General features: G+C 38.4%; 1 protein-coding gene across 2 annotated transcripts in view; it reads right to left on the reverse strand.

Annotated features, from left to right (window-relative positions):
• Window positions 1-27,695, reverse strand: part of TRIM55 (tripartite motif containing 55) — a 1,312,971-nt gene that overhangs the window by 887,236 nt on the left and 398,040 nt on the right. For both annotated transcript variants that reach the window (XM_044067375.1, XM_044067376.1), the window contains exon 4: window positions 1,300-1,395. In XM_044067375.1, coding sequence (XP_043923310.1) covers window positions 1,300-1,395 — 96 coding nt within the window. The remainder of the gene's footprint in view (window positions 1-1,299; window positions 1,396-27,695) is intronic.

Consider the following 27,695-nt stretch of genomic DNA (forward strand, 5'->3'; position numbering starts at 1 on the left):
TTGGGTTTAATATAGATCGTTTTCCCACCCTTACACATCATACAGCAACTTAGCATCACATAAACCAGCTAAGCGAAGGCAAGCAGTGTGAAAACTCACAGAAATGTTATTTTAGTGAAGCTTAGCACTGTGCAAACTTTGGCAGCCATTACCATGTTTATGCACTGCTTAGCATGAATGAGCCAGGGATAAGCAGAGCACAGCAGTGACAAAATTCATAATAGTTTAATAAAATTAAAAGAAAACATTACATTCATATCCTGCTTGTTATGGACTCGAACCCAGGACCTACTACACATAAGACGATAACTCTACCCATGTAGCTAGTTGGAGCTTATAAAAACTAGTATACATTCACATATTCCACTAGGCTACCTCTTAGTGTTCCTGAGCACCACCCCATGCTACACAAACATGCTTAAACACAACTATAATTAAGTAATTAATTACATTTGGTTTCTATTTTTAGATGTCTAGGAGGTGTCGGCCATGTATGTATGAGCTCTGCTCGGCTCTGCTGCACTGCACTGCAGAAACATAACTTAAAAAATAAATAAATAAAATAAAAAACATAAACGTGATTATGACAATTAATTATATCCTGTTTCTATTTTCGGATGTCTGCCACGTGTCAGCTCTCTATATGTGATCACAGCTTGGCATTGCTGCGCTCCGTGCTGCGCAGCCAGTAAAAAATAATAATAAAAAAAAAAATTATACTAATTATAAAAAACATAGCACATCATAAAATTGACACATTATACAGACTCATCTGCAGCTATGAGTAACTGCTACACCTATACCTACGCTGGTTCAATATCCATGTTCCTCGGCTTTCCCTCGGTAGCTCACTATCATTAATATGCAAGTTGTGCTGCTGAGGAGAAACGTTGGCCATGTACACATATACATTCCATGTAGGCTCTACACTGTGCCTACACCGATTTTATTAAATCCTGCGGTATGTCTATATTGACAAGGCTAGGCTGACTCGGCCTAAAATACTAAAATAGGCTCATTTTCAGTGGTGGCCAAGAAAGGAAAGCTCCACTGTTGTAAAAAAAATAGTCAAAGAGATAATGTTATAGATTAAAAAAGTACAGCAAATATCTGTAACAGACATGGGCAAACATGAAATTGACATAGTATGTTCCATTAAGTAATTAAACTGGAAAAAGTTAAAAGTTGCAGAGACGAAACACTATCATAAAAAGAGCAAAATTCCTAGTTGGAATAGTAGGATAATAAAGCTATATTGTGTAGAATAATTTCAATCAATATTAATATTCAGCTACTTACCTCAATGGCTCTGCAAGTCTCTTCTAACTGGGTTATTATTGTTTGCAGTCTGTCATTACTTCCTACTAGTATTGCAATTCCATCACTGAGTTCAGCCTAAAAATAATAATTAATTGTGAGTATATGTTCGATTCCACAATCTAATACGACTGACAACAGTGCCAGCTATCAATTTCCTTGACAAAATATTTGCTACTTAATAATAAATGTATAAAAAAATCTGTTACCAAATTAAAAACGAGAGATTCTGCATTGTTTTGAACAAAATAGAGATTTAAATATCTGCAGTAATAACTGAGCCAACAAACAATACTCAAATATCCCAGCCCTGAAGACTTTTATGAAACATGCACCAATTTGCCCCAACATAATGCAGCAACATGTAATCTGAAGCCAACAGCAGGACCAACATTAAGACACATTCTACATAGAGGAATATGATGAATACATTAAAGGAAAGCTCCACGTTTGTGATCAAAAATGTGCTTTTTAATCGTAACTTTCTTTGCTGAGCTATTTTAATGCTTCAAAATCACTATAAGTGCTTCTTATAAAAGTTGAATGTTTTCCACAAAATGGCTATTATGGAACCTACTTTATTAAAGTTGTCTTGATTTATTGATTTCATCTCTTCTTCCCAGGATCCTTTCAAGTCCCTTTTATATGAGTCATGTTAAACTTAAGGAAGCATTTTCCTATTCCATGATCATGCAATGCCAGAAGTGAGTCAAAGGCATCTTTTAGTTCTGTAATAGGACTGCTGACATTTCCCTGAATGACTCGCACACGTGTTTCTCTTAGGGTCTGTTTTAAGCTATTCATGGCAGTTATACGCAAAAAAAGTAGCTAAATTGCAGGCTTTAGGAAGGATGCTAATTTATAGTGCTGTAAGTATTGATGGCTCTTCCCCTACACTGTTGCTAAAGTGTCAGAACTGTGACGGAGATTACTGAGACTTGTAGTACGCGTGACTGACAGCTGCTACTGGAAAGAAAGAGACTTGCAAAGTAATTCTGCTACTCCATATTGTCTATATTGGGAAGATCTGTGTTTTTCTTACTTAGCTCTAAAGTATTTAACTTTTATTATTCCCATACTCTGGAACAAACTACCTATCTATATCAAACAAAGCTCCTCATTAACACTCTTCAAGAAAAATCTTGATGATTGGATGGGAAATAGGAAATTCACCCCAGGGATCACCTCTGTGGCTCTGTTCGACAGGGGCACAGGAAAATCATTTTCTTGGGTGGCGAAAGCCAGGGTACCTTTTGGCTAGGCTTATATAGGCCCTAGGGCCAATAGCCGAGTACCTACCTATGAACCTATGAACCTATGATTCTTGTTATGTTCTTTTTTTGCCATTGCAATGCTGCACTGCCATATAATTTATGCATAAAGTCCAGTTTTCTATTCTTTAGTTTGTGTTAATATGAATTTTTTTACTGCGGCACAAATGCTTTTTGAATTACATTTTTGCTGTTGTGCTGATCCCCTATTGAACTGTTACATTATAGCATACTAACTCTCCAGCAAAACCCTAATACTTCCTCATAACAAAGTACTACTTACTGCCTTTGCCCTGATAAACATTCCACAAATGGAACCTATATTATGTATTGATCCCTTTAATCCTTTGTGCCAGTAGCAGGTGTTATTTAAGCATCACCCCTGGCATGTTAGCATTGTTCTGTCTCACAGTAGCTCCTATGTCAGTGGATTTCCCTTTGGTAGTTGAATCTTTACCAGCTGCACTATGCATAGCAAGGATGTGCATAGCTTTTCATTTGTTCTAGAATTATATTTTTTTTCAGTTGCTGTAGAGAAATTGCTTGATGTGGTAGCTGTACAACAGTATGCCCACAAGGTTCTTTGCTATAAGATCTTTATGTGTCTTGTTTCACGTATTGGACACTTACTTACAGTTGAGTATTACACATTACAACCACCATGGTGTTCTCATGCCATCGTATTTACATTCTGCTCTTAGTCTAAATGGTTTGCCCTTTGTCATCATCAGCCCTTTTACTATATGTTGGCAGACTTACTATCTGCAAAGTAGTTATGCAATAATATCATGTGAAATGATGTGCACAGTTACTGTGATAAATTCTTACAGTTACTAGTGTGGGTCATTGTTCTTCCAAGCTCACTGTCAATATACCCATGCCAAACTCAATAATTCTGTGCAGTAAAGTATAAACATCTCCATGAATGATTGTATGTTCCTATTGTTGTGACAAAACTCGCCATTCATTAAAAACTGTTGTGTTTGTTACCACAATCAGCACCAGCTTATGTTATCATCAACAGCAAATTTTCTAAAGTTCTATATAACAATGCAGTTAACTGCAGCCAGTATTTATAGTTCATGTTTAAAAAGTTATATTCACTTATTAATTAAATATGAATATTGGCATTTTATATTTGATCAACCAGTCAGCCATTCCTCCTTTTATTGGAGCATACAGGACATAGTTAGGTACATATATGTAACATTCTCTGAGATAAAGTAAACAAACTACACATTTTTGAATGCAGATACATTATAAAGCCTTGCATGGGAGTGTTCCTGTTTTCCAGCCTGTGTCTAGAGCCAACACATCCTTCCCAGGCTGCTCCTCTCCTGAATGAGAAGGAAGCTACATGGTAAGGCTGCCTAGACAAAAAGGTTCAAACATGAAGACTAGGCCCCTGAATAATGCACAAGAGAGGGTGTCAGAGAGCTCAGGTGAGATGGCTGCTTAAGCTCAAAGTTCTGGACAAAGTGCCAGGAAAAATGCAATAAACCAATTCCAGGTGTAACAAAAAAAAAATAAATAAATAAATAAATAAAGGAAAATCACAATATGGAGGCCAAAGAAAAAAATGTAACAACAGCTGAGTGAGTTTAAAGCAGCTCCACAGGAAGGACAGCTTTGTAAAATCTTCCAAAAGCTGATTGCAGTCATTGGTAATGTAGATGTAATGAAGGAAACAATATGCAATATTCAGGAAGCCTGATCTGCAAGGCCACAGAGTGGATTATCATGGAACTCATTAACAAGGACTTTGGCAACCTCCAAACACTCGATCTCACACAGTTTGGTTTCATCAAGGAGAGGTCATACCTGTTAAATTGGATTGACTTCTTTGAGACAGTCACCATAGCCATGGACTAGGGGAAGACCATGCACACTGCCTATGTGACAGTGCCTTGACCTGCTCAAAAGACTTCAATACTATTCCCCATTCTGATATAATAGATGGACTCTCTCAACTAGGCATCAATCTGTATGTTACTAGATGGTAGCAAACTGGCTCACTGATAGAATTCAATTAGTCAAAATGGGGGGGGCACCTCAATCAGTCGACCCATAATGAGCAGTGTACCTCAGGGATCGGTCTTGTGGCCTTTGTTGTTTGGGATATACATTTCTGAGGTGCAGGCTAAAACCAGTGGGCTTTAGCTGACCAAGTTTGCAGATGACTGCAAGCTGGGTGCTGTCATCAATTCCCTAGTGAGGTGGACATCATCCAAGAGGGTCTCACCCAAACAAATGACTGGTGCCAGAAACATGGCCTCAAACTAAATGCCAAAAAATGCATCATCATCCCCTTTGGGGACAGTGACCTCCCCACAAATTATCACATTAATAACAAGGTCCTAAGCATGCACTCAATTGTAAGCGACTTGGGCAACCAGGTTGATAGCAAACTGACTTTTGACCACCATATTGCCTCTGTTGTAAGGAAAGCTTTCTACATGGCCCACCTCATTAGTAAGGGTTTCTCATCCAGGGGCAATGTGGTCATAACATCCCCATATTCTTTCCTTATAAGACCCATTATTGAGTACAATGGCCCTATCAACATGTACCTCACAAAGCACATGCAGCAGCTGGAGAGACCACAGAGGTTCCTCACCAGAAGACTCCAGGGCCTCAGAATTCTACTCTATACAGATAGGTTAAAGGTCTTGCCCCTCTACTCAGTCTCCTACAGACTCCTCAAAGATGACCTCTGCCTGGCACACAAGGCAATCTCAGACCCCTCCTTGATGTGACTGCTGCATATTAGCAAGCCAAGCTCCACTCGAGTAACCCACATGTGTGACTTCAACCTTGTCTGTAACATCAATAGGACTTGTTGGTGGGACGGATTTGCATCCCAGATACTCCCCCTTCTGTGTAATAGACTCCTGCTCCATGTCAAGCAGAGTACCTCATTAACCCTTTTCAAGCACAACTTGGATAACTGAATGGGGAACAGAAAATTCACCTCTGGGATTCCACCTGTGTCCCTGCTGGACAGGGGCATTGGGTGCTGACTTGTAGGAACATGGGATAAATTCTAGGCTAGGCATGTAAGGGCATCAGGGCCAATAAGCTAGTAACTTTCTATGATCCTATGATTCTATGTCATCAAAAAAAAGAAGCAAATAAGCTGAAAAAAATAACCCAGGACTTGTAAGAGAACAGAGTAGCTCTAAGATGAGAGGTGTAGAAACACAGTAGAAGCCTGATGTAGGTAGAAAAATGGCTATAATGGCAAAGAAGAAAACTGTATAATCTAGAAAACAGATCCAGATGGAATAACATAAGAATAATATGAATGTCTGAGCATGCTCTGAATGTAGAAACTGGAAACAATGCTGTTCAAAACAGCTGGAAATAAGATTCCACTTACGCAGATTACATATTAGCATGCCTGTACAGCTATAAAGTTAAAAAAGGAAATTATGAGAGAAGCCAGAACACTTAACCTTATATCCTTTAATGGTATTTTTATAAAACTGGTGTAGGACTATTCCAATTCACTACATAAACTCTGAAAAGGGATGTCTGACTTTTATGGCCAATGAATGCCCTGAGAATTATTGTATGGATTAACTACTTTGATATCTTAACTGGAGTATATAAGTACACACAGAAGGAAAAGCACAGGAGCAACAGACACAAAGAAACAAAAACATCAAATATGTCATCAGAAATAAGCGTCACAGAGAACATCTGACATAGATGCACCAGTGGGGAAAGAACTAAAGAGAAAGTAAATGAAGACAAAGTGACATCAACAAGATAAGTGGGGCAAGCATGATCCTGGGTACAGTAAATGACAGAAATGGAGGAAAGAACATGGACAACAAAGGAAATATGAAGGGAGTGCACAGAGAGGATACAGTCAGAAGAAAAAGAAGCTGGTCAAAGCAGCTATTGATGAGGAGAGTTCAGTAGTCAGCACTGCAGAAGCAGGGACGGAGATACACGAAACAGTAGAAAAAGGGGAAAAAGGAGAAGAAGTAGAAGAAGAACATACCTCCAAAAAGGAGTCACTGCAACTGAAGCCTCAGAGGATTCAGGTGGGAGCATGTCATCTCATTGAAGGTAGCTTCAGTCAGTGCAAATAAACTGAAGGCAGTTTGTTGACACTGTAGAGTGTCTTTTTCACCACTGATGCGTGACCTCAGAGTTGCTATATATATAACTCATGGGGTGTGGGAGTGTCCCCTCACATAGCAGATACATCCTCCTGCAAAAAAAAAAAATGTTTAAATGTATGCTGAACATGGTTTTGGTGGACTGCTTTCATTTTTTTTTTTTTTGGCGTTCTCCAAATCTATCTTTGGCTAATCAGCATGAATCCATTCATACATCCCAGAAAGTCTGAGCAGGCTAGACAGGTTAAAGTAGAAGGGAAGAACAGCAAAATGGAACAAATGGTGTTAAAGTCAGACCAAAGGAGGAGGAAGCCAAGAGGAGGGAAGCCATCAAGAACTAGGCAACCTGGTCATACATGGAAAGATAAGACGCCATAAAAACTAGTAAAATTGAGGCAAAACAAACTTTTAAAAATGAAAAACGGCCAAGTGGTTGAAAGACTGCAACACCAATTTTATTCAAGTAGATAAAACTATATAAGTAAGTTAAAATAGAACTTTAAGCATTTTTCGTCCGCTCACACGCAGACTTCTTCAGAAGTTACAAAAACAATCAATTAAACATGCTTAAATAGTCAACAGCTGTAAAAAAAAGTGCGGGAAATTTAACTATAATCAAATAGTTAAAAGCAGACCACCTTAACTTGAAAAATATGTTCAAAAAATGTATGCACATAACTACAAGTGCAATTTAGTGACAGTAAAAGTTGAATACTGTTCATTTTACTAAAGCTAACACAACTTAAATCCTTTCTTACACACAGTGTGTTTAAAAATTGACAACTATCTTTGTAAGCTTTTAAGCTTTAAAATGCTCATAATTGAGCATGATTCATTTAAACCTGGAAAACTAAGAGCGTTTAATTTTAACTGCCAATTTAATTCTAGTTCTTCCAGTTTGAAAGATGCTGGACCACCCCTAATATCGTTTACAAACTGGTCAATAACCATGAATTTAAACTGATGGTGGGCATTTAAATTAATGTGTTTTGCTAAAGCATTGTCTATTTTATTGTGATTAATAGCATAGGTATACTCATAAATTCTCTCATGGAATCTCCGTTCCGTTTTACCCACATAAAATGCTGGGCAAACTACACATCTAACTAAATAGACAATGAACTTAGTGTTACAGTTGTATTTAGATTTTAGCCTATATTTATGTCCATTAATTTCAAAAGAATTCGTGGCGTCTATAAACTTGCAATAATTGCAATTTTCACACTTGAACGTCCCTGTAATTCTAGGCACCTTCAATTGATGTCTTTCCAGGAATGTTTTTAAATTACTCCCTCTCTTGAATACTATTGGTGTTTTGGTGCCGAGACGTTCGAACAACTCATGGTTAGTTCTAAATAAGTCCCAATTTTTATACACTATTCTAACTATAGAATTACTTTGGACATTGAAAGTTGTTATGAAACTACATTTTAAATGTTGTTCCCTCTGTGCTGACGTGAGGTCCTCACCAACTGGCCTTTGACTACAGATCTTTTTTGGTGGAAGGGATGGCAGCTTGAGAAATGCAAAAATGAATTTGAGTAAGTTGGTTTCCGAAAGATTTTTGCTGTATAACACTTTAACTCTTTATTTTTTACTAACCAAATGTCCAAGTAAGGAATAACATCAGTATTAAAACTATATGTAAACTGTAAAAAATCTGTTGAAGTATTGAACTTTTCGACTCAATCGCTTTTGCTTCATCCCCGTTAAATAATACAAAGATATTGTCTAAAAATCTAGCGTAATATAATATACACTCAGATACCCTCTCGTCGTTAAGTATAAAATTGGTTTCCCAGTGGGCCATGACCAAATTGGCCATGCTAGCCCCACAAGGGGAACCAATTGCTAGTCCTACCTTCTGTAAGTAGAATTTATTATCAAACATAAAGTAGTTGTTTGTCAATGTAAGGTCCAACAGTTCCATCATCAAAGCTATATCCCTGTTTGGTGCTCCATGTTTGTGCATTATTGCTCTCCTACATATGCATGTTTGAAGGTCATTGACACTATGTTACAGAAGTTCGTAGTACTAGAAAAACAAATATGTAAAGACAGTTGGTCTTTCTTGTCCAGTATAAATGATTTGGAATACAGTTATGATACAAACTTTTTAACAATTGATGTCAAGGATTATATACATGCATACCCCACAATGTCAGTATAGAGTGGATAGCAGCAATAATGTGCAAACATGGAGCACCAAACAGGGATATAGCTTTCATAATGGAACTGTAGGACTAGCAATGGGTTCCCCTTGTGGGGCTAGCATGGCCAATTTGGTCATGGCCCACTGGGAAACCCAATTTTATACTTAACGACGAGAGGGTATCTGAGTGTATATTATATTACGCTAGATTTTTAGACAATATCTTTGTATTATTTAACGGGGATGAAGCAAAAGCGATTGAGTTAGTCGAAAAGTTCAATACTTCAACAGATTTTTTACAGTTTACGTATAGTTTTAATACTGATGTTATGTGTTGAACTGACTTTATTAGAATATAAAAAACCAGAATAAAACCAAGCGCTTTCGCTCAGTTATTACCGAGCTTTTTCAAGGTGAATAGCAAACACTTGTTGATTCAGTACAGGTGATTAAATACTAATTTCAGCCATCACATGACCCTCCTAATTAACTAAGTTCAAAATGTAGCTGTGAAATACAGCCACGACATACTCCAAATTATAAATAAAATATAAAAGAAATATGTATAAAAAAATAGTACAAGCCAGTACCAATACAGTAAATGCTCCATTGTTAAAATTATAAACATGTCCAAATGTAAAATGAAATGTGTAATAACAATATATATATATATATAAAAAATGTATAATAAATATGTAATAAAATTTATATGTAACATATGACCAAATTTGACAAAATTTATATTAATAATCCTTTACTACCAATTGTGACCAATTTTTACCCAAAATACAATTAGCTGGCAAAATAGACTGGAGTACCAAGAATTTCACTGGCAGCTGAGATTAGATTCAGGAAGGTTTCCCGGCTTGAATGAGAATATAAATATCAACAGTGTCCTAAAGTTGAGAAAGGCCCGTTTGTAACACCCTTTACCTATGTTTGACACATTGTTTATTCATTATTTTATTATTTGTTACTCCTATTTGTACAGGAAACAAATTTGATTATAAATTTGACTACAAATATAGATATTGTTTTAAGCTAATTGGACATGTTTATAATTTTAACAATGGAGCATTTACTGTATTGGTACTGGTCTGTACTATTTTTTTATACATATTTCTTTTATATTTTATTTGTAATTTGGAGTATGCCATGGCTGTATTTCACAGCTACATTTTGAACTTGGTTAATTAGGAGGGTCATGTGATTGCTGAAATTAGTATTTAATCACCTGTACTGAATCAACAAGTGTTTGTATTTCACCTTGAAAAAGCTCGGTAATAACCGAGCGAAAGCGCTTGGTTTTATTCTGTTTTTTTTATATTCTAATAAAGTCGGTTCAACACGTAACTTTGCTGGTTTTCTGGGTCCTGTTGTGCTGGGCTTGCTTGTTTTTTGATTCGTGTCTGTTTTTTGGATTAATACTGATGTTATTCCTTACTTGGACATTTGGTTAGTAAAAAATAAAGAGTTAAAGTGTTATACAGCAAAAAGCTTTCAGAAACCAGCTTACTCAAATTCATTTTTGCATTTCTCAAGCTGCCATCCTTTCCACCAAAAAAAATCTGCAGTCAAAGGCTAGTTGGTGAGGGCCTCACATATTTCTAGTTTGAACACAGATTTCTTTGAGGAATGTTTATTTTTGAAAGAAATGTTCATGCACCGTGGCTACCCCAAAGATTTATTGGACTCCCTAATAGAAGCAGTTACTTGTAAAAGAGAAAGATTTTTGTTGAAACCAATTTTATCAACAAAATTTACATCCAATATTGGAGAGACTACATTGGATATAGAATTAATAGATTTACCTATAGAGCAGTCAGCACAGAGGGAACAACATTTAAAATGTAGTTTCATAACAACTTTCAATGTCCAAAGTAATTCAGTAGTTAGAATAGTGTATAAGAATTGGGACTTATTCAGAACTAACTATGAGTTGTTCGAACGTCTCGGCACCAAACCATCAGTAGTATTCAATAGAGGGAGTAATTTAAAAACACTCCTGGAAAGACGTCAATTGAAGGTGCCTAGAATTACAGGGACGTTCAAATGCGAAAACTGCAATTATTGCAAATTTATAGATGCCACGAATTCTTTTGAAATTAATGGACATAAATATAGGCTAAAATCTAAATACAACTGTAACACTAAGTTCATTGTCTATTTAGCTAGATGTGTAGTTTGCCCAGCATTTTATGTGTATAAAACGGAACGGAGATTCCTTGAGAGAATTTATGAGCATACCTATGCTATTAATCACAATAAAATAGACAATGCTTTAGCAAAACATGTTCATTTAAATGCCCACCATCAGTTTAAATTCATGGTTATTGACCAGTTTGTAAACGATATTAGGGGTGGTCCAGCATTTTTCAAATTGGAAGAACTAGAATTAATTTGGCAGTTAAAATTAAACGCTCTTAGTTTTCCAGGTTTAAATGAATCATGCTCAATTATGAGCATTTTAAAGCTTAAAAGCTTACAAAGATAGTTGTCAATTTTTAAACACACTGTGTGTAAGAAAGGATTTAAGTTGTGTTAGCTTTAGTAAAATGAACAGCATTCAACTTTTACTGTCACTAAATTGCACTTGTAGTTATGTGTATACATTTTTTGAACATATTTTTATGCATGAATAGTTATTTTTTAACAAACAAAGATCAGGGTTCAAGTTAAGGTGGTCTGCTTTTAACTATTTGATTATAGTTAAATTTCCAGCACTTTTTCACAGCTGTTGACTATTTAAGCATGTTTAATTGATTGTTTTTGTAACTTCTGAAGAAGTCTGCGTGTGAGCAGACGAAAAGCACTTAAAGTTCTTTTTTAACTTATATGGTTTTATCTACTTGAATAAAATCGGTGTTGCAGTCTTTCAACTGCTTGGCCATTTTTCGTTTTTAAAAATACATGGAGAGATGACAGAAAAATGAAAGGCAGTGTAAGAGAAAAAAAATGACGTAGTCAGTAAATTACATCATTTGCAGTCATTGAGTCAAGACTGCTTGTTGCAAGAAATGAGAGATTAAAGCTATGCAAGAGGCAGGACAATAGGAGAAAAGGATACTGAAAGGGATTAATGGTCAGTAAAAGAAACATCTTGGGTAAAGGGATGGAGTACAGTCAGATTTCTGTTACATGGTCTTTCCTATGATACATCATCTTTTATAATGTTTCTATTTTTATTTTAAAGTAAGCTTTCTCTTTGAAGCAGTGAGCAGAGTTATTGTGGTATACCTGAATAAACAATGGGGGAAGCAGAGAAAAATAATTCTGGAAATACCAGTCTTGAGTTGGGCTGCAGAGTATTAGAATAGAGTAACATGGTATACATGAAACTATCAGAAAAGTGACATCAAATGCAAAGAAAACAAGTATTGACTACAGGAAAAGGGAGAGATAAACAGGAGCAAACATAGAAAAGTCAAAGCAAAAAGGTTATGGCAAAAACAGAAATGGGGAAAAAAGGAAAATTTGAATGACCCAAGTCCTGAAGAGTTCAAATCACAAAGTGGAAGTTGACAAATCCATGTCTTTGGGGAGAGGGTCCGAGTATAGACAAAGGTCAAAAGACACAAAGTCCAGCTTAGCTGCAGGGATACACAGGAGAGGAGATGTAATGACAGCCATTCATAGGTAGCAATGGGGGGAGGGTATAAAATGAAAGATAAACAGAATGGAATGAGCACAGACTGAAAGTGGTAACCTGGAACATGGGTGGAGGTTCGTACCCAATCAAAAGGAAAAAGTACACAGCAAAATAACTAGGATACAAGGGGATGTGGTACTACTCCAGCAGACCAGATTACAGGTAAAACAGGGAGGGAAGATCATGATCCCATAGTACTTCAAGGGCAAAACAGATAATAAAGCACGAGGTGGCAAAAGGAGAGTTGACATCCTTTTCAGAAAGGGATTACATGTAGTGAATACAAAGGTGAACAACACTGGGGAGTGAAGATGGATCATTTGGCAAGAAAAAATAATAGAAGTAGATGGACAACAGGGAATCTGTATACCCCAAACACAGATACAAAGGACTTTTACTGCAGGTTCTTTGAAGAATGTAATTAGATGAAAAAGGGTGGACAGGAAGCAACTGGAGGAGACTTTAATGTCACACCAGATCCCAAGAAAGAGAGGATGTTTAAGAAAATAGAGTACAGTATAAAAATGAAAATAGACTTAGAAAAGAACTTGAAAGGAGAAAAACAGTGGAGTGGTATATGAAGGGAAAGACACCTTGAAAAGAGGGAGTACAAATTCTCCAAAAACTGTTGATTCAAGCAAGTAAACTAAAGAGGATACTAGGGAAAGAGGAAATTCTAAAAACAGTGGAGGAGATGTAAATAAAGGAGAGAAACATATTAGATCATGCAGTGGTAGTAATAACAATATAAACAGAGAGGGAACAAGGGTATGAGCTGGGATGGAGATGGCTGAACTACAGGTGGAATATAGGGAAAGGAAGCAACAATTAGAAAAACTGATAGATGAGGCAGTAGAAGGAAAAAAACTATAGATAACACAGAATTGGGGAAAGATTGGTGGGATGGAATCAATGCAGCAGATGGGGAGAATCATGACAGAAGATAGATGGAAAAGGAGGTAAGATGAGGAAGAGAACAAAACTGGAAGGAGAACTTACCAGAAAACAAAGGTAAATATATAAATGGTGTTGACAGAGAAGCACTAAGAAGAGAGCAACCAGTATAAAAACTGAACTAACTAAAAGGAAAGGTAACAACTGTATTGGAAGTACAGCAATGTTACTGGGGAGGAACAGGAAGTATATAGCAAAGAAGAACAAAAAAGGAAAAAGTGAGAGAGACAAGTACTAAGCATTGGGGAAGAGAGATAGATCACAGAAGGGGCAGCTGAGTTAGAGAAGCATTTAGGGAATACTACAAAGTAATACAGCAGCGACAACAAAAAGAAAACATAGTCCACTGGGAGGCTGCACACATAGGAGAGGAATACTGAGTAGAAGGAATACAAGGAATACAGAGGGAGAAACTGAATGCTAATGCCATCATGGAGGAGATCAAATAAGCAGTAATTGTAATGAAACACAGAAAGGTAGGGGCCCAGGTGGCTACCAAGACGATTACTACAAGTAGGGAGGACTATGAAGGGATAAGTGAAACGGGAAATTACAGACACAATGAAAATAGCCAGGGTGGTACTCATTTTTAAAAAGGGGGCAGGACAGAGGCAGGGGATTACAGACCATCCTCCTTAATGAACACAAGTATTAAGGTGATGGCAAGAGTGCTAGCAAGGGGACTGAATGAGATTCTGATGAGAAAAGTATGGTTTCATGAAAGGAGGAAGAGAGGAAATGAATTTCTGGACTCATACAGTTTATGGACAGAAAAAAGCAAAAGGAAGGAAAATTGGCAGGATTTTTTTTATTTTGACCTACAAAAAGCCTTCAACAAAGGTAGATAAGAATTCCTCGGTGATATACTAGAAAAAAAGACAAGTGGAGAAAAATCTTACAGAACTGATAAAGGTAATTTACAATAAGACAGAAATAGAGGTAACTGTAAACTAAGGAGTCTCCAAGACACTAAAAGTAGGGAGGGGAAATAGACAGGCGTACTCTTTGTACCCGAGTCTCTTCAAGCTAGTCATAGAAGAGTTGGCAATTGAAGTGAAGAAAAGTTAGCACAACTGGAAGGAAGAACAGGCATACACAGATGACTGCATACTTATGACAGATAATGTTGAGATGGCATAAAGGAAATAATGCCAATTAAGGTTTGAAAGGTGGACAGAAAGTAAGGGTGACACCAAAAGGCAAGATGACAGAGGGCTATTAGGATGGTTGGAAAATGTAAAAGAATGAATGAGGAGTTACTAAAGAGATGAGGCCAACATGACATGAGGCAAGGGGGGGGGAAAAGACATATGAGAAAAATGATGATGGGGCACTTTGACAAGAACCAAGTAGAAGAATGGTAGCAAAAGGGGGTAAGAGGAGAGCAAGAATTAACAAAGGAAGGAGTAAAGACAGTATTCAAAATCCTGTAGGATTTAATACAGGAATTTGGATTTAACACAAAATAAATGGTGGACCTACACCAGACTGAGAGAAAAATGATTGCAGAAGAGGGAGAAAACAGTAATGCAGAAAAAGAAAAGAAAGCTGAGAAGGAAAAACAGAGACCCAATGGGGAAAATGGAAATAAATAGGAGAAAGATAAAAGCAGAATGAATTGTGAAGACCTGAGGGTAAAAGTGGAGGAAGTCACACAAGAAATACATAAGGAAAGGATGGGGAAAGGAAGAAGGGTGGTAGATCAGGGGAGATGAATGGCAAAAAGTTTGCAAAATAATATCAGAAATGCAGAAAATGCATGGCTTGGGAGATAAGATATTAAGAGTTTTGCACAGATGGTATATCACACTGAAAAATTATATAAAGAGGGAAGGAAAACAGACTCAAGATGCTGGAGATGCATGACCAAAGAAGCAGCCATGTAACAAAAGTTCTAGGAGTGTATTTGGTTACAAAAGATCTCGACAGAGACTCGAAATCAGGAAAAAAATATACAGAAAAGGACAAAACTGCTGGGAATTTAGCATACGGGAGTATAAAGAATAAGAAGGGGGGTTGACAGGAAAAAGAAATGGAGGCAATAAGACTAATGAGAACACAAGTGAAGAGTATAACAGGCAGAAACTGGAAAAATGGGCAAGTGCCTGAAAGGGGAGATGGACAGGAGATTTTTAGACATAGTAAGGAAAAGTGTAAATTAGAAGAAAAGCAGAGGGGTGGGAGAAAAAGAAAGACAAGAATGGAAGGAGGTGGTTACTACCAGTCAAAAGGGGGATGGAGGGTGAAAGTAAGTAGAATGGATTCAGGCTTGCACATAGTAACACCACAGCTCTTTCATCTTTCACCTTTCACTGACACTGTTAATAAAGCCAGAGACATGGGGAAGTTTGTCTCATCTCTATTTCTCAATCTTTCTAAAGCTTTCAATACTGTATCATGTCCTAAACTCTTAACACAACTATCCTGTCTCCTGAATCTACAAATATGATACTATGATTCTCCAGTTATCTATCCAACAGTCATCAGTCAGTTAAATGGATCCCCAGTCTATCCCCTTATCAGCTAGTTAGCACTAGATTACCACAGAGTTCGATGCTGTGCCCACTCCTCTTTGATATATTCATTGACAATTTTTATACTGCCTCTAAACAAGCAACTCTAACACAATATGTAAAAACTACAAGAAAAACCTAGCCAAGCTACAGTTTTCACTGTGTGATACCTTAAACCTCCTGGAATAGAGGCCCATGGGTTATATGCAAATGACCCCTTAAGGACATTGTGTTTCAGCTATATGGGTTCTGAATGCCTATGACTTTTTACTTTTTCCTTTTAAAATCTTTATGAACAGATTCAGGCCAACAAAGCCAAATGCCACTAGCTGTGGATATACACGTTTCAGCCTTCCCATGACCTCATCAGCACAGCATAAGTAGACTGTTTGGCTATACTCTAGAAAAATAGGGTCTTTCAACCCAGCTGATGTCCATAACCATTAATAGGGCCTTTAAAACCAGGAGATGTCCATAACCATGATTCTACTGTAATTTGCTCCTCTAACAATTCTACCCAGTTACAAAGTATAACACAGGATCCTTTTAACTCCATCAATGTCTGGCTTACAAATAATTGGCTCTTACGTAAGCCGAAACAATATTCTCTTGATAAACTCAGTTTAACAATTTCATCACTAAACAATACTGTAATTGACATTGTTCCTCATTCTAAATTATTAGGTGTAAAAATTGATGGAAATCTCAAGTTTGACTTGCATATAAATAACACCAGCAAATTCAGCCATCAAAACTTGGCATGTTGTATTGGGCTAAACAATTCCTAACCAACTCCACAAAAGCTAAACTTGCTTCCACTTATATCTTCCCTTACCTTCTCTATGCCTGCCCTATTCTAACAAATCTTCACTCCTCCCTTAAAACTAAACTAGGCTAATGTTATAATAAAAATGTCCAAATTTGCTACTGGCCAACCCCACAGATCACACCACTAATCAAAAGTCTGGCTTGAACTTCCACAACAGTTAACTTTAACTCACAAAAATACACTACATTCCCTCAGTTTCTCCTGCCGTGGCTTCCCTTTTACAATACTATCACCCATATCGTGAACTACGCTCTTTGGAAAAACAATTCTTATCTGTCATAAACCATAGAGGTCATGTGGTCTCTGTCTCTACTCTCACTATGTAGCTGGGACCTGGAACCACTTGTCAGCATCAGTCAGACAGGTACCTCACTACTATACCTTCAAGACCCTCCTTAAAGAATATAGCTCCAAATCTTGGATCTCCTCATGCTCCCCCCCCCATCCTAGTAATTGTCTCCATGTCTTTGAGTCCTGTAAACTATCTACCTTCAGTGTTTGTCTCTTATTGTACTTCCATTATTTCTATAATACTTCAGCTATGCACTCTAGACTTTTAACTTTTCTTTTTTCTAATCTAGTGTTTTTACACATCTCAATTCTGTTAATGTGTTTCCCCTTCTATTCACAATCTATACTCTTTATCAAACCATAATAAGAGATAACTAAATTAATTTAAATGAAAATCAATTACCACTATATACTTGCTGCTACTACATTTTGATTTTTGCTTCTACTATCTTGTTAGAAACTTCCTGTACTATTTCAGGTATTTGAAAAAAATGTGTAATGTTACTTTTGTTCAATTTGTGTAATTCCTCTTCTTGTTTGTCTATTTTTTGTGGAACTTTTCTCCCCATGCCTCCACTGAAAATGAGTAATCTCAACCCAGTCAAACTTTCCTGGTTACCAAATGTGCACCATGCAAAAGAGTTACACAGTTTTAATTGTTTTGCAATTATGAATGGAGGTAAAAAATAAAGTTTAAAACAAAATGCAGAGACATGACTATCCCTGATATTCAGCAAATAAAGCACATACTTTTGAATGCAGATAAATGACCAACTCATGCAAGGGTCTTTTCCTCTTAGCTAGATTGCGGTAACAAGAATGGTCACTATTCCACCCCACCTTCACCCCTAGCTGGAGGAATGGCACATGGTCAGGTTTACCAGACAAGAATGCACATACAAGAGTAAACATGGAACTGTTTCTAGCATTAAGGAAATTAAGCACATAATTTTATTCTCAGCCAAATAATAATCTCAATATGCAAATGGAAAACATTCATATCAAGGACATCAGGCAACCATTATTATCACACTCCTCACAGTTCTAACACACACACACACACACACACACACACACACACACACACACACACACACACACACACACACACACCAATTGTTGGGCAACACACTCTTCATATTATACACAAGGATTAGTTCACAATGACAACATCTGCATATATGAAAAAAAAGAATGGAAAAATCATAGTGTAATATGCAGCACAAACTTCAGACTCTACCGAATAAAAAATATTTTTCTGCTTCAAAGTATATTCAGTGTTTGTTTTCTTAAAAGCAACTTTAGTGTCATATGTTCTATAACCATGTGCAGAGACTGTCCTTATATACCAGGTTTTGCAGCACTTACCTTGCATGGCTTGTAAGATGTGTTGCACATTGACACCATGATGTTTAGCCTGATTTATTTCCATTTGTAAAAGAATTGAGGGTCCCTCCCAAGTAGTTATTTGTAGTAGGCTATTGAAGAATATAGCAATAACCCATGCCTGGGTGTGGGTAATGCTGGATTTACCTACGGTTGGTGTGTTTTGGTCACGAGGGCAAAGCCCAAGTGGCCAAACAAAGCCAACCGTGGGTAAATCCAGCATTACCCACTCCCAGGCGTGGATTATTGCTATTATACAATGACATTCTTTAAGAAAAAAAATAATTACTTTTCTTAAATAATGGCATTATATAATGCCTCATTGCTGCCCTTCCGCAGCTGTCTGGTATTCTGCGGCAGTTCTGATGTACTGCGCATGCGTGCGCCTACGCAGTACATCAGAGCTGTGGGCAAAAGCAACAGAGAAAGCAAGATCTCCGTTGCTTTTTACAAACTGTTTCGCTATGTTAAATGGGTTTAACATAGCGCAACAGCTTTAAAATAAGTAACGGAAATCTCCATTGCTTATTTTAAAGCTGTCTCGCTATGTTAAACCCATTTAACATAGCGAAACAGTTTTGAAAAAAAGCAACGGAGAAAGCAAACTCTCTGTTGCTTTTTACAAACTGTTTCGCTATGTTAAATGGGTTTAACATAGCGAGACAGCTTTAAAAAAAGAAACGGAGAATCTCCGCTGCTTTTTTTAAAGCTGTCTCGCTATGTTAAACTCGTTTAACATAGCGAGACAGTGTTGCTGTAAGAGTTATAGTAATGGAAAAAGTCTGGGTGACCGGACCTTTTTCCATTACTATAACTCGGATTTACAACGTGCACGCTGACCAATCAGCGTGCACGTTTTTGAATATTAATGGGGGGTCGTTGTATAAATAGTTTTAACCACTAACAGTACAAATCTTCCTCATGTGCAGAACCAGAGAAACAGCTGTAAGGAATGTAATTAATTAGGTCAGGCAGGACATAAGGTTGGGAAAGGAGTTAAATATAAATCCTCACTATAAGTGTTACTATTGCACGCTGCACCAAAGAAGCCCAGTTACTGTTCTTAACACTTCAGATGACACAAAGAATCATATAATTGTATAAAAGGAACCATCAGAGTCTACATGCTAAATTCACAATATATAATGAGCAACACATTCAAAACATGGGTTTATGATAAAGTCATACTCTCAGAGGGGTGGAACTAGACCCTCAACAGTCAGCATGTTTTAGGGATCAATGTATAATAACTTTCACAGTAATATTAAGGGCATTATTGACCACTACCTGACTTGTTAAAAACTCATTGCAGCATACTCACAGTTTATGTTAAATAGAACTATTTTTTAACATCTTACAATAAATATATTTCACTGGTACTCCCTGTACCTGATCAAATCCATCTGCCACAAACAAATGCTTCCCACATCTGTAGTCATAACAACCCAATACTCCTCCCATTGCTCTCATTCTTTTCATTGCTATGGCAACCAAATCCCCCTCCTTTATTACCCATTCCCATTGACTGCTTTGATGTACCACTGAATGTTGTTTTTTATGAATTACTTATTTGTTGTTTGACTATGAACTAACTTTCATTTGCATGCATTTTAAAACTTGTCATCTACTTTTACTTCTTTGTATATACCTTTTCTTTATTGCATACATTTCATAAACTTTCATTTATTGGATGCTTACATTTGGTGTTTCTTCATTTCCCTTATTGTATTTATGTATTCATTTATTTACTTATTTATTTAGTTATGTTTGGTTGTTGGTATGTTTGTTTGTTTGCTGATGTAAGCAACTGATCTAAAAACAAATTAAGATATGATAAATACATTAATACACTGGTGTAAACATAAAAAAGATATCACAATACTAGCAAAGAGTGTTTTATACAATATTTTCAAGCATGCATTATTTACAGTTAAACTCAGGAGTGAAGATGGATTTGCCATGCTAGTGGTACCTTTCAAATGTCCAGATTTTCACAGAATGTCCAGATTTTTGCCTCATATTTTTGGTCTTTTCCTCATAAAACTTGTGATTTTCTGGCAAATGACTGGTGTGGTCTGAGTAATGAAGTCACTCAAAAATAATATACATTTATGTTTCAGATTTCATATCCTTCAAAAATGCATGCTAAGACAAATCCTGTTACTCTAGCAACTTTCTAAGTTTATAAGAACAATATTTAAAATCTGTCCCCAGAAAGAGGTATGGGTACAGAAGATATGAATATCAAGAGGATAGAGATGATTAGAAGTTAAAGAGAGATGGTTATGTAGCCCGGCAACATTTCCATCGGGATTGCTGAAGGAGATCCGCTTTTGAGTTATTACATTTTTTCACTTTACTGAAAAAAACAAACAAACAAATAAATACTAAATAAATAAACCTATCAGCTCATCCTGACAAAATTAAGTCTTCCAGCAATTTTTATTATGCTAAAATGTTTTTGAGACTGGCATGAAGATCAATTTAATGACACAACTTATAACACATTTGCTCATTGCCACTTGCTCTAAATAGCAAGTACCCTAACTCTCACTAGTCCGATCATGATTAATTACTTAGTCCTCCCCCCACCTGGCGCTACTGAACTGCATATCCCTAACAGAGCCCTAACCCTAATTCCCACCTGGTTCCCACCCTTAACCATAGCAATCCACACTATCTCCCTAACAGTAAAGACCCTGTTTTCTCCCTAAACTTAAAACTCAATTTCCCTAAAATTCCCAAGCACTCCCTAATACTAAAACCTCCTCCCACTCCCTAACCTTAACCTCCCCACTCTATGAACCTAAATCCCCCTCCTGATCATTGGCTCACTCCCTAACCTACACTACCATCCCATCCCTGTGACTGCTGTTCTTACATGGCTTGAACATAGCAGCTGTATTTAAGTAAGGTGAAGCAGCTCCCCACTCTCCTCACAAGTGAGCTAGAAGATGCCCTAGTCCATGTCTACAAGACAGTAGTCTTCAAGCACAAGGAACTTGGGCAATTATAGATGAAAATGTCTATATAGAAATGTCATTTTTAAAGAAACACATTCAAATTGCTGCTGTTTAAATAAGATCCAAAACATATTTGCAAAGTATCTGCTTTCAAAGTTTATCTGATATCTAATTGCAAATGAAAATGTGAGTTCTGTGAATTTGGTAGAATCCAGGAGTCATATGACAAGCTAAACCATTGTAAAAGGTTGAGATAAACAATGTAAATTATTTTTTTTATAAAAAGTGCTTCTGGAGTGCAGACTTGCAAACATTGTTTAGGTGAAAATTTATGCAATGGCCGAGCTTCCAAAACAGGACCCTTCAGGAGAGATGCAACTATACGGCCAAACTGGAGGCTGAGCTGTCTCAACATAGGACTGGCAAGACCAGACAGGAGGAGAAGGTAACCACACACACTATAGACCCAGTCTCACATAATACCATCACAACCTCAAATCATACACATAAACACACAAAGACATACTTGGAGGCTCTGATCAAAAATCTACCAAAACAGCAGAGGCCACCAAAGCAGACACCCAAACAACCACCACCTCAGAACACAACACCTGCAACACATAGACCACACAGTCAGAGTGTCAAGCAGTCACAGCCCTTAAGGCCAAACACTATGCCAGACACACTAGTCATTGGTGACTCCATAGTAAGACACACTGACGTCCCGCTCACCAGACTGAGTAAGGAGAAGGTCACAGTAAGCTGCCTGTCGGGTGCTAGAATCCGCCACATAACGCATGCACTCAGGTCTCTCAACAGCAGGTACAAGTACGACTCAATCATTGTCCACGCTGGTGTAAACGACCTGAGACGTACCTCCCTGGACTACATGAAAAAAGACATAGAGGAGCTCTCTGATTATGTAGCCCAGGCAGGTATGACCCTGACCTTGAGCAGTATCCTACCTTCACCAAGAATGATGCCACAATACAGAGATAAGTTGACCAGCTTTAACAATTGGCTTAAACTCTGGTGTCATTCAAAGGGGATCCAATGTCTGTCTGCCTGGGATGACATGCTGGACAAGCCACGCTGCTTCGCAAGGGACGGCTTGCACTTGTCACCCCTGGGATTCCGGATTTTGGCAAAGGCTCTTGCCACCCCCATAGTGCCTTTGTTAGGCAAGTCTCAAATTCTAAACCTACCACCCTAGAACAAAACAAAGAAAAAAACTAAGGGTAATGCTGCTCAATGCCAGAAGTCTCAACCTCAAGATGCACGCACTCAAGGCCCTTCTCAGTATGGAGAACATTGATGTCTGTGCTGTGACAGAAACCTGGTTCAAGGCTCCTGAGAGCACCCCAGGACTATCAGGTTTTACCTCATATCATGCGTTCCGGCCACAAAACCCGGACAATACCAAGAAAGGAGGAGGGGTATCCATATTCATCAAGGACACCCACACCTCAACATTGGTGGCATCGCACGATGCATCGGAAACCATCCAGGTGCAATTAACCATAGGCAAGACTGCTCTGCAAATTGTAGCATGTTACAGGCCACCCTCGCAAACTCAGGAACCTCATATGGCCTTCCTGAAAACACTGGAGGGATAAATGTATCTCGAACACCATCATACTAGGTGACTTCAACTACCCTAATATAGACTGGGAACACTACTCAAGCCCAAACACTCTAGCCCAAAAGTTCCTGGAATTCATAAACTCAAATGCCATGGAACAACTAGTCACCATCCCCACAAGAGGAGAGAACATACTTGATCTCATCATCACGAACATGGGAGCACAATGTTCAACGGCAGAAGTATACCCCTCACTGGTGAGATCTGATCACAAACTAATCTCGCTGGAGGTCCTCATCCCGCCCCACCCGAAATGAAAAAGACCACAGTAAAGAACTTCTCGAAAGCCGACTTCACACTTCTAAAGACTAGTGTGGTCTCCTTTAAGGCCCATGAGCCGGCGGTTAACATTACTCAAACCACTGAATCACTTACAAATGCCTTCTACCAGCACCTGCAGGGCTGCATGGATCAGGCAATCCCAAGCAAAACAAAGACTCTTTGTACCAAAGGCAAGCGTCCAGTCTGGTGGACCCCAGCCATAAACAAACTCTACAACAAAAGGAGAAAGCTACTACAAGATAGAGCAAAATCCTTAAAAGGTAAGACACCGCTGATCACTATAAGTAAAAAGCTAAGAGCTCTCATAAAATCATCCAAAGCTAATTTTGAGAAAAAAATAGCTAAGGACTCTAAAGACAACCATAAGGCATTCTTTAGCTATGTCAGAAACCTAGGAGGAAACTCCCAGATATGCTCAGAATTAGTTCAAAATGATGTGAAGATTACTGATCCTACAGACATTGCCAACATACTGGCTGACAGGTTCAGTGCAAACGTCTCCCCACCCTCCCCGCCTAAAGGAAAGATATCTATACCAAATGATTGTAGCCCCCCAAACATCTCTAACGCTCAGGTGAGAACTGCTCTCTCCAAGGCAAAGAACACAGCATCCATGGGACCTGATGGTGTCCCCGGCTGTGTGCTCCATGAACTCAACGAGGAATTAAACCCAAAGTTAGGACAGCTGTTTAATCTTAGTCTCACCTCCGGATACGTACCCAGGGAGTGGCGCAATGCGACTGTGGTCCCACTCCACAAAGGCGGTGCCTCCACCGACCCTGGAAATTACCGTCCCATTAGCTTGACAAGCCTGATCTGCAAAGCCATGGAAAGGATCATAATGGATCTCATAAATAAAGACATAGGGAATTTGCAGACTTTGGATCCAACCAAGTTTGGCTTTGTCAAAGGCAGATCATGCCTTTTAAACTTGGTTGACTTTTTCGAAACAGTCACCAAGGCCATTGGCGAGGGAAAGGCAGTCCATACAGCCTACCTAGACCTGGCGAAGGCTTTCGATACAATACCCCACTCGGGTATCATTGAAAAACTCATCAACTTAAATGTAAACCCATACATTACAAGATGGGTTGCAAACTGGCTGAGTGACAGAACCCACAGGGTCAGAGTTGCTGGCGCCATGTCAGACTCTAAGCCTGTCACAAGTGGTGTCCCACAGGGCTCAGTCCTGGGCCCACTCTTGTTTGGCATCTACTTTTCTGAAGTACAAGCAAACACAGGAGGGTTATGGCTGACAAAGTTCGCAGATGACTGCAAACTGGGCGCCATAGTTGAAAACACATCCGACACAGATATCCTTCAGAAGGGTCTCACAGAAATGGATAACTGGTGCCAGAGCCATGGCCTCAAGTTAAATGCCAAGAAATGCATAGTTATACCCTTCGGGAAAAATAAGGTTACCCCTAGCTACCATATAGGCGGCAAACCCCTGAACATAGAAGAAGTTATTAGGGACCTGGGAACCCAGGTTGACAGTAGCCTTTCATTCGACACTCATATTGCTAAAGTAGCTAGGAAGACCTTCTACATTGCCCACCTTATCATGAAGGGATTCACATCTAGATCAAGGGAAGTCATAGTCTCCCTATACTCATCACTCATCAGACCAATGATCGAGTACAATGCCCCATTCGGAATGTATCTGACCCGACACTTGCAGCAGCTGGAGAGGCCACAAAAGTTCCTCACCAAAAGGATAAAGGGTCTCAAAAATCTGTCTTATGCTGCCCGACTGAAAGAACTCCAGTTATATTCAGTTGCGTACCGCTTGCTCAGAGGTGACCTATGCCTGACATACAAGGCCATGTCAAACCCAGATTTGATGAATATGCTTCATCTCAAAAAATCTAGATCCCTCAGAGCCACAAGGGCGGGTGACTTAAACCTCGACACGGTTATTAATAGGACGTGCTGGAGGGATAGATTCATCACCCAAAGACTCCCTATGCTGTGGAACAAAATCCCGGTTTATGTGAGGCAGAGCACCTCGCTGGCCTTGTTCAAGAGGAATCTTGAACAATGGATGGGAGATCACAGATACACCCCAGGGGTTACCTCAGTGTCACTGCTCGACAGAGGCACAACTAAATAATGGGCATAGTTTCTCTAAACTAAGGGGTTTGAGACTTAACTGGTTAGTTAAGGAGATGTGAGTGGTTAACTGCTGGGGTTAAGTAGGAATAGTTCTGCAACTATTGCCTATTAACTTCTGCATTTTTTGATATAGTATATTACTGGTGAAAAGGGTGTTGAGAAAAATAATTAAGAACTGTTTTTACAAAGCTGCACATCGTATTCTAGCAGTTTTGTTTTTTTCTTGCAAGTATTCATGCAGGTCTGTGGTGAATCCTGCAAATTAAACAGTTTTCTTTCCAATGGTAAACAGCAATAAGTCATTTATTTGACTTGCTAGTTGAAGCTGTGCTCCTACTATGTTGAGTAAACTTCACTTTTCAGTATTTTGTGCAAGTGAAGAAAAGTAATTTAATGGCAAAGATTCATAGTAAACACCACTGCAGTGCCAAGTGCTTTACTCCTAAAAGCTGATTTACACTGTAGTGCCAAGTAGCAATTCATAATAACCTACAGAGAGGAGCCTACAGAGAGGAGTTGAATCAGTTTATAAGTTGGTGTTATAGCAATAATCTTGCACTAAACGTCAACAAGACCAAAGAAATAATTGTGGACTACAGGAAGAGCAACAGGGAGCACTCTCCACTCGTAATCAATAAAGAAACAGTTGAGAGAGTAAAAAGCACAACATTTCTGGTGGTGCACATTACACAAGACTTGACATGGTCAGCCAACACAACTGCCATTATTAAGAAGGTGCAGCAATGGCTTCACTTCTTGTGAAGGTTGAGGAGAGCAAACCTACCATCAACGGCTCTCACAACCTTCTACAGGGGCACCATCGAATGTATACTGACAAACAGCTTTACAGAATGGTATAGGAGCTGCTCTGCTTCCCAGCATCAGTCCCTCCAGAGGGCAGTGAAAGCGCACCTGCACATGTCCAGATGTCTCAGTAGGGCAAGGAAAATAACCAGGGATAGCACTCATCCTGCTTACAAGCTGTTCTCACATTTAACATCAGGAAGGCGCTTTCGATGCATACACTGCATAACCACGAGATTCAGAAACAGCTTATTTCCATTAGCCATCAGGTTACTGAACCCTAGGAACAGTACCCTTCACATAGGACATTGAGTCAGTGAAACGTTTCTTTATGCATTATGTAACAAGGTCTTACCACACCCAGACAGCAAAGGCAGCAGCAGTCAAACTGAACTGTCTTACTCTGGAATATAAATGAAGGTCTTAAATCAATCGCTTAAGTGTAATTTTTACAGTGAAAATAAGCAAATAACCTAGCAATGAGGGACAATCTGTTAAATCAGTTCAATAATGCAAGTATTTATTATTGTTGTGTTTGTCATCTGTGTCTATAGAATTTTGTTTTTATCTTCATGTTAAATGGAGTCTATGTATTGTATGTACATTGAGGCCAAAGAAGCATAATTTCACTCGGTTCACACTTGTGTGAATTGAAGTGACAATAAATTTTACTTTGACTTTTGACTGTAATATCCTAAAGGGCAATATCTCATTACTCATGAATTTGCATAACTATGAATTTCTCCACTGTGCAGCTGGAAAAACTATGCATTGTGAGGTACCTGCCACCTGTGCTAGAGAGCAGGTACGAACAGAAAGTACACACACACACACACACACACACACACACACACACACGCACACACACACACACACACACACACACACACACACACACACACACACACACACACACACACATTGATACTCACAATAGCCACTCAAGCACACATTCTCACAACACTTGCATGCACACAGTGAAGCATTCACAGACACACATACACTCCCAGTCACACCCAGTATTACTTAACTTCTTCAGCTTTTTCTACAGTGTGAAGTCTCTCAGATTCACACCAATGAAAGGCCTAGGTGTGCATCACTAATATGTGATGCACACTTAAAGCCTTTGGAAACCTGCCCATTTAGTTTAGGTGTCTACGAATCTCATACTACACAAGTACTATAACTGGGCAGCATGCCAAAAAGGTCACTTACATAGGCTACTCTCAAGCAGTTTCTTTTGTAGTCCTTGGGATTCACGCTACCCAATAAAGCCAAAGAATCAGGTTTACATCTTTCCTTCCTGTGTCATTTCAAACCTAGATTTATTCTCTTACTTGCTGTTTTTTTCTTCTCCTCTGGCATCTGCTGCCATACTCCTGCGCTTCGGTTTTCTG

Source organism: Protopterus annectens, chromosome 3.part1 (genome assembly GCF_019279795.1).
Source record: "Protopterus annectens isolate FY-2018-M chromosome 3.part1, PAN1.0, whole genome shotgun sequence".
NCBI lineage: Eukaryota > Metazoa > Chordata > Ceratodontiformes > Protopteridae > Protopterus > Protopterus annectens.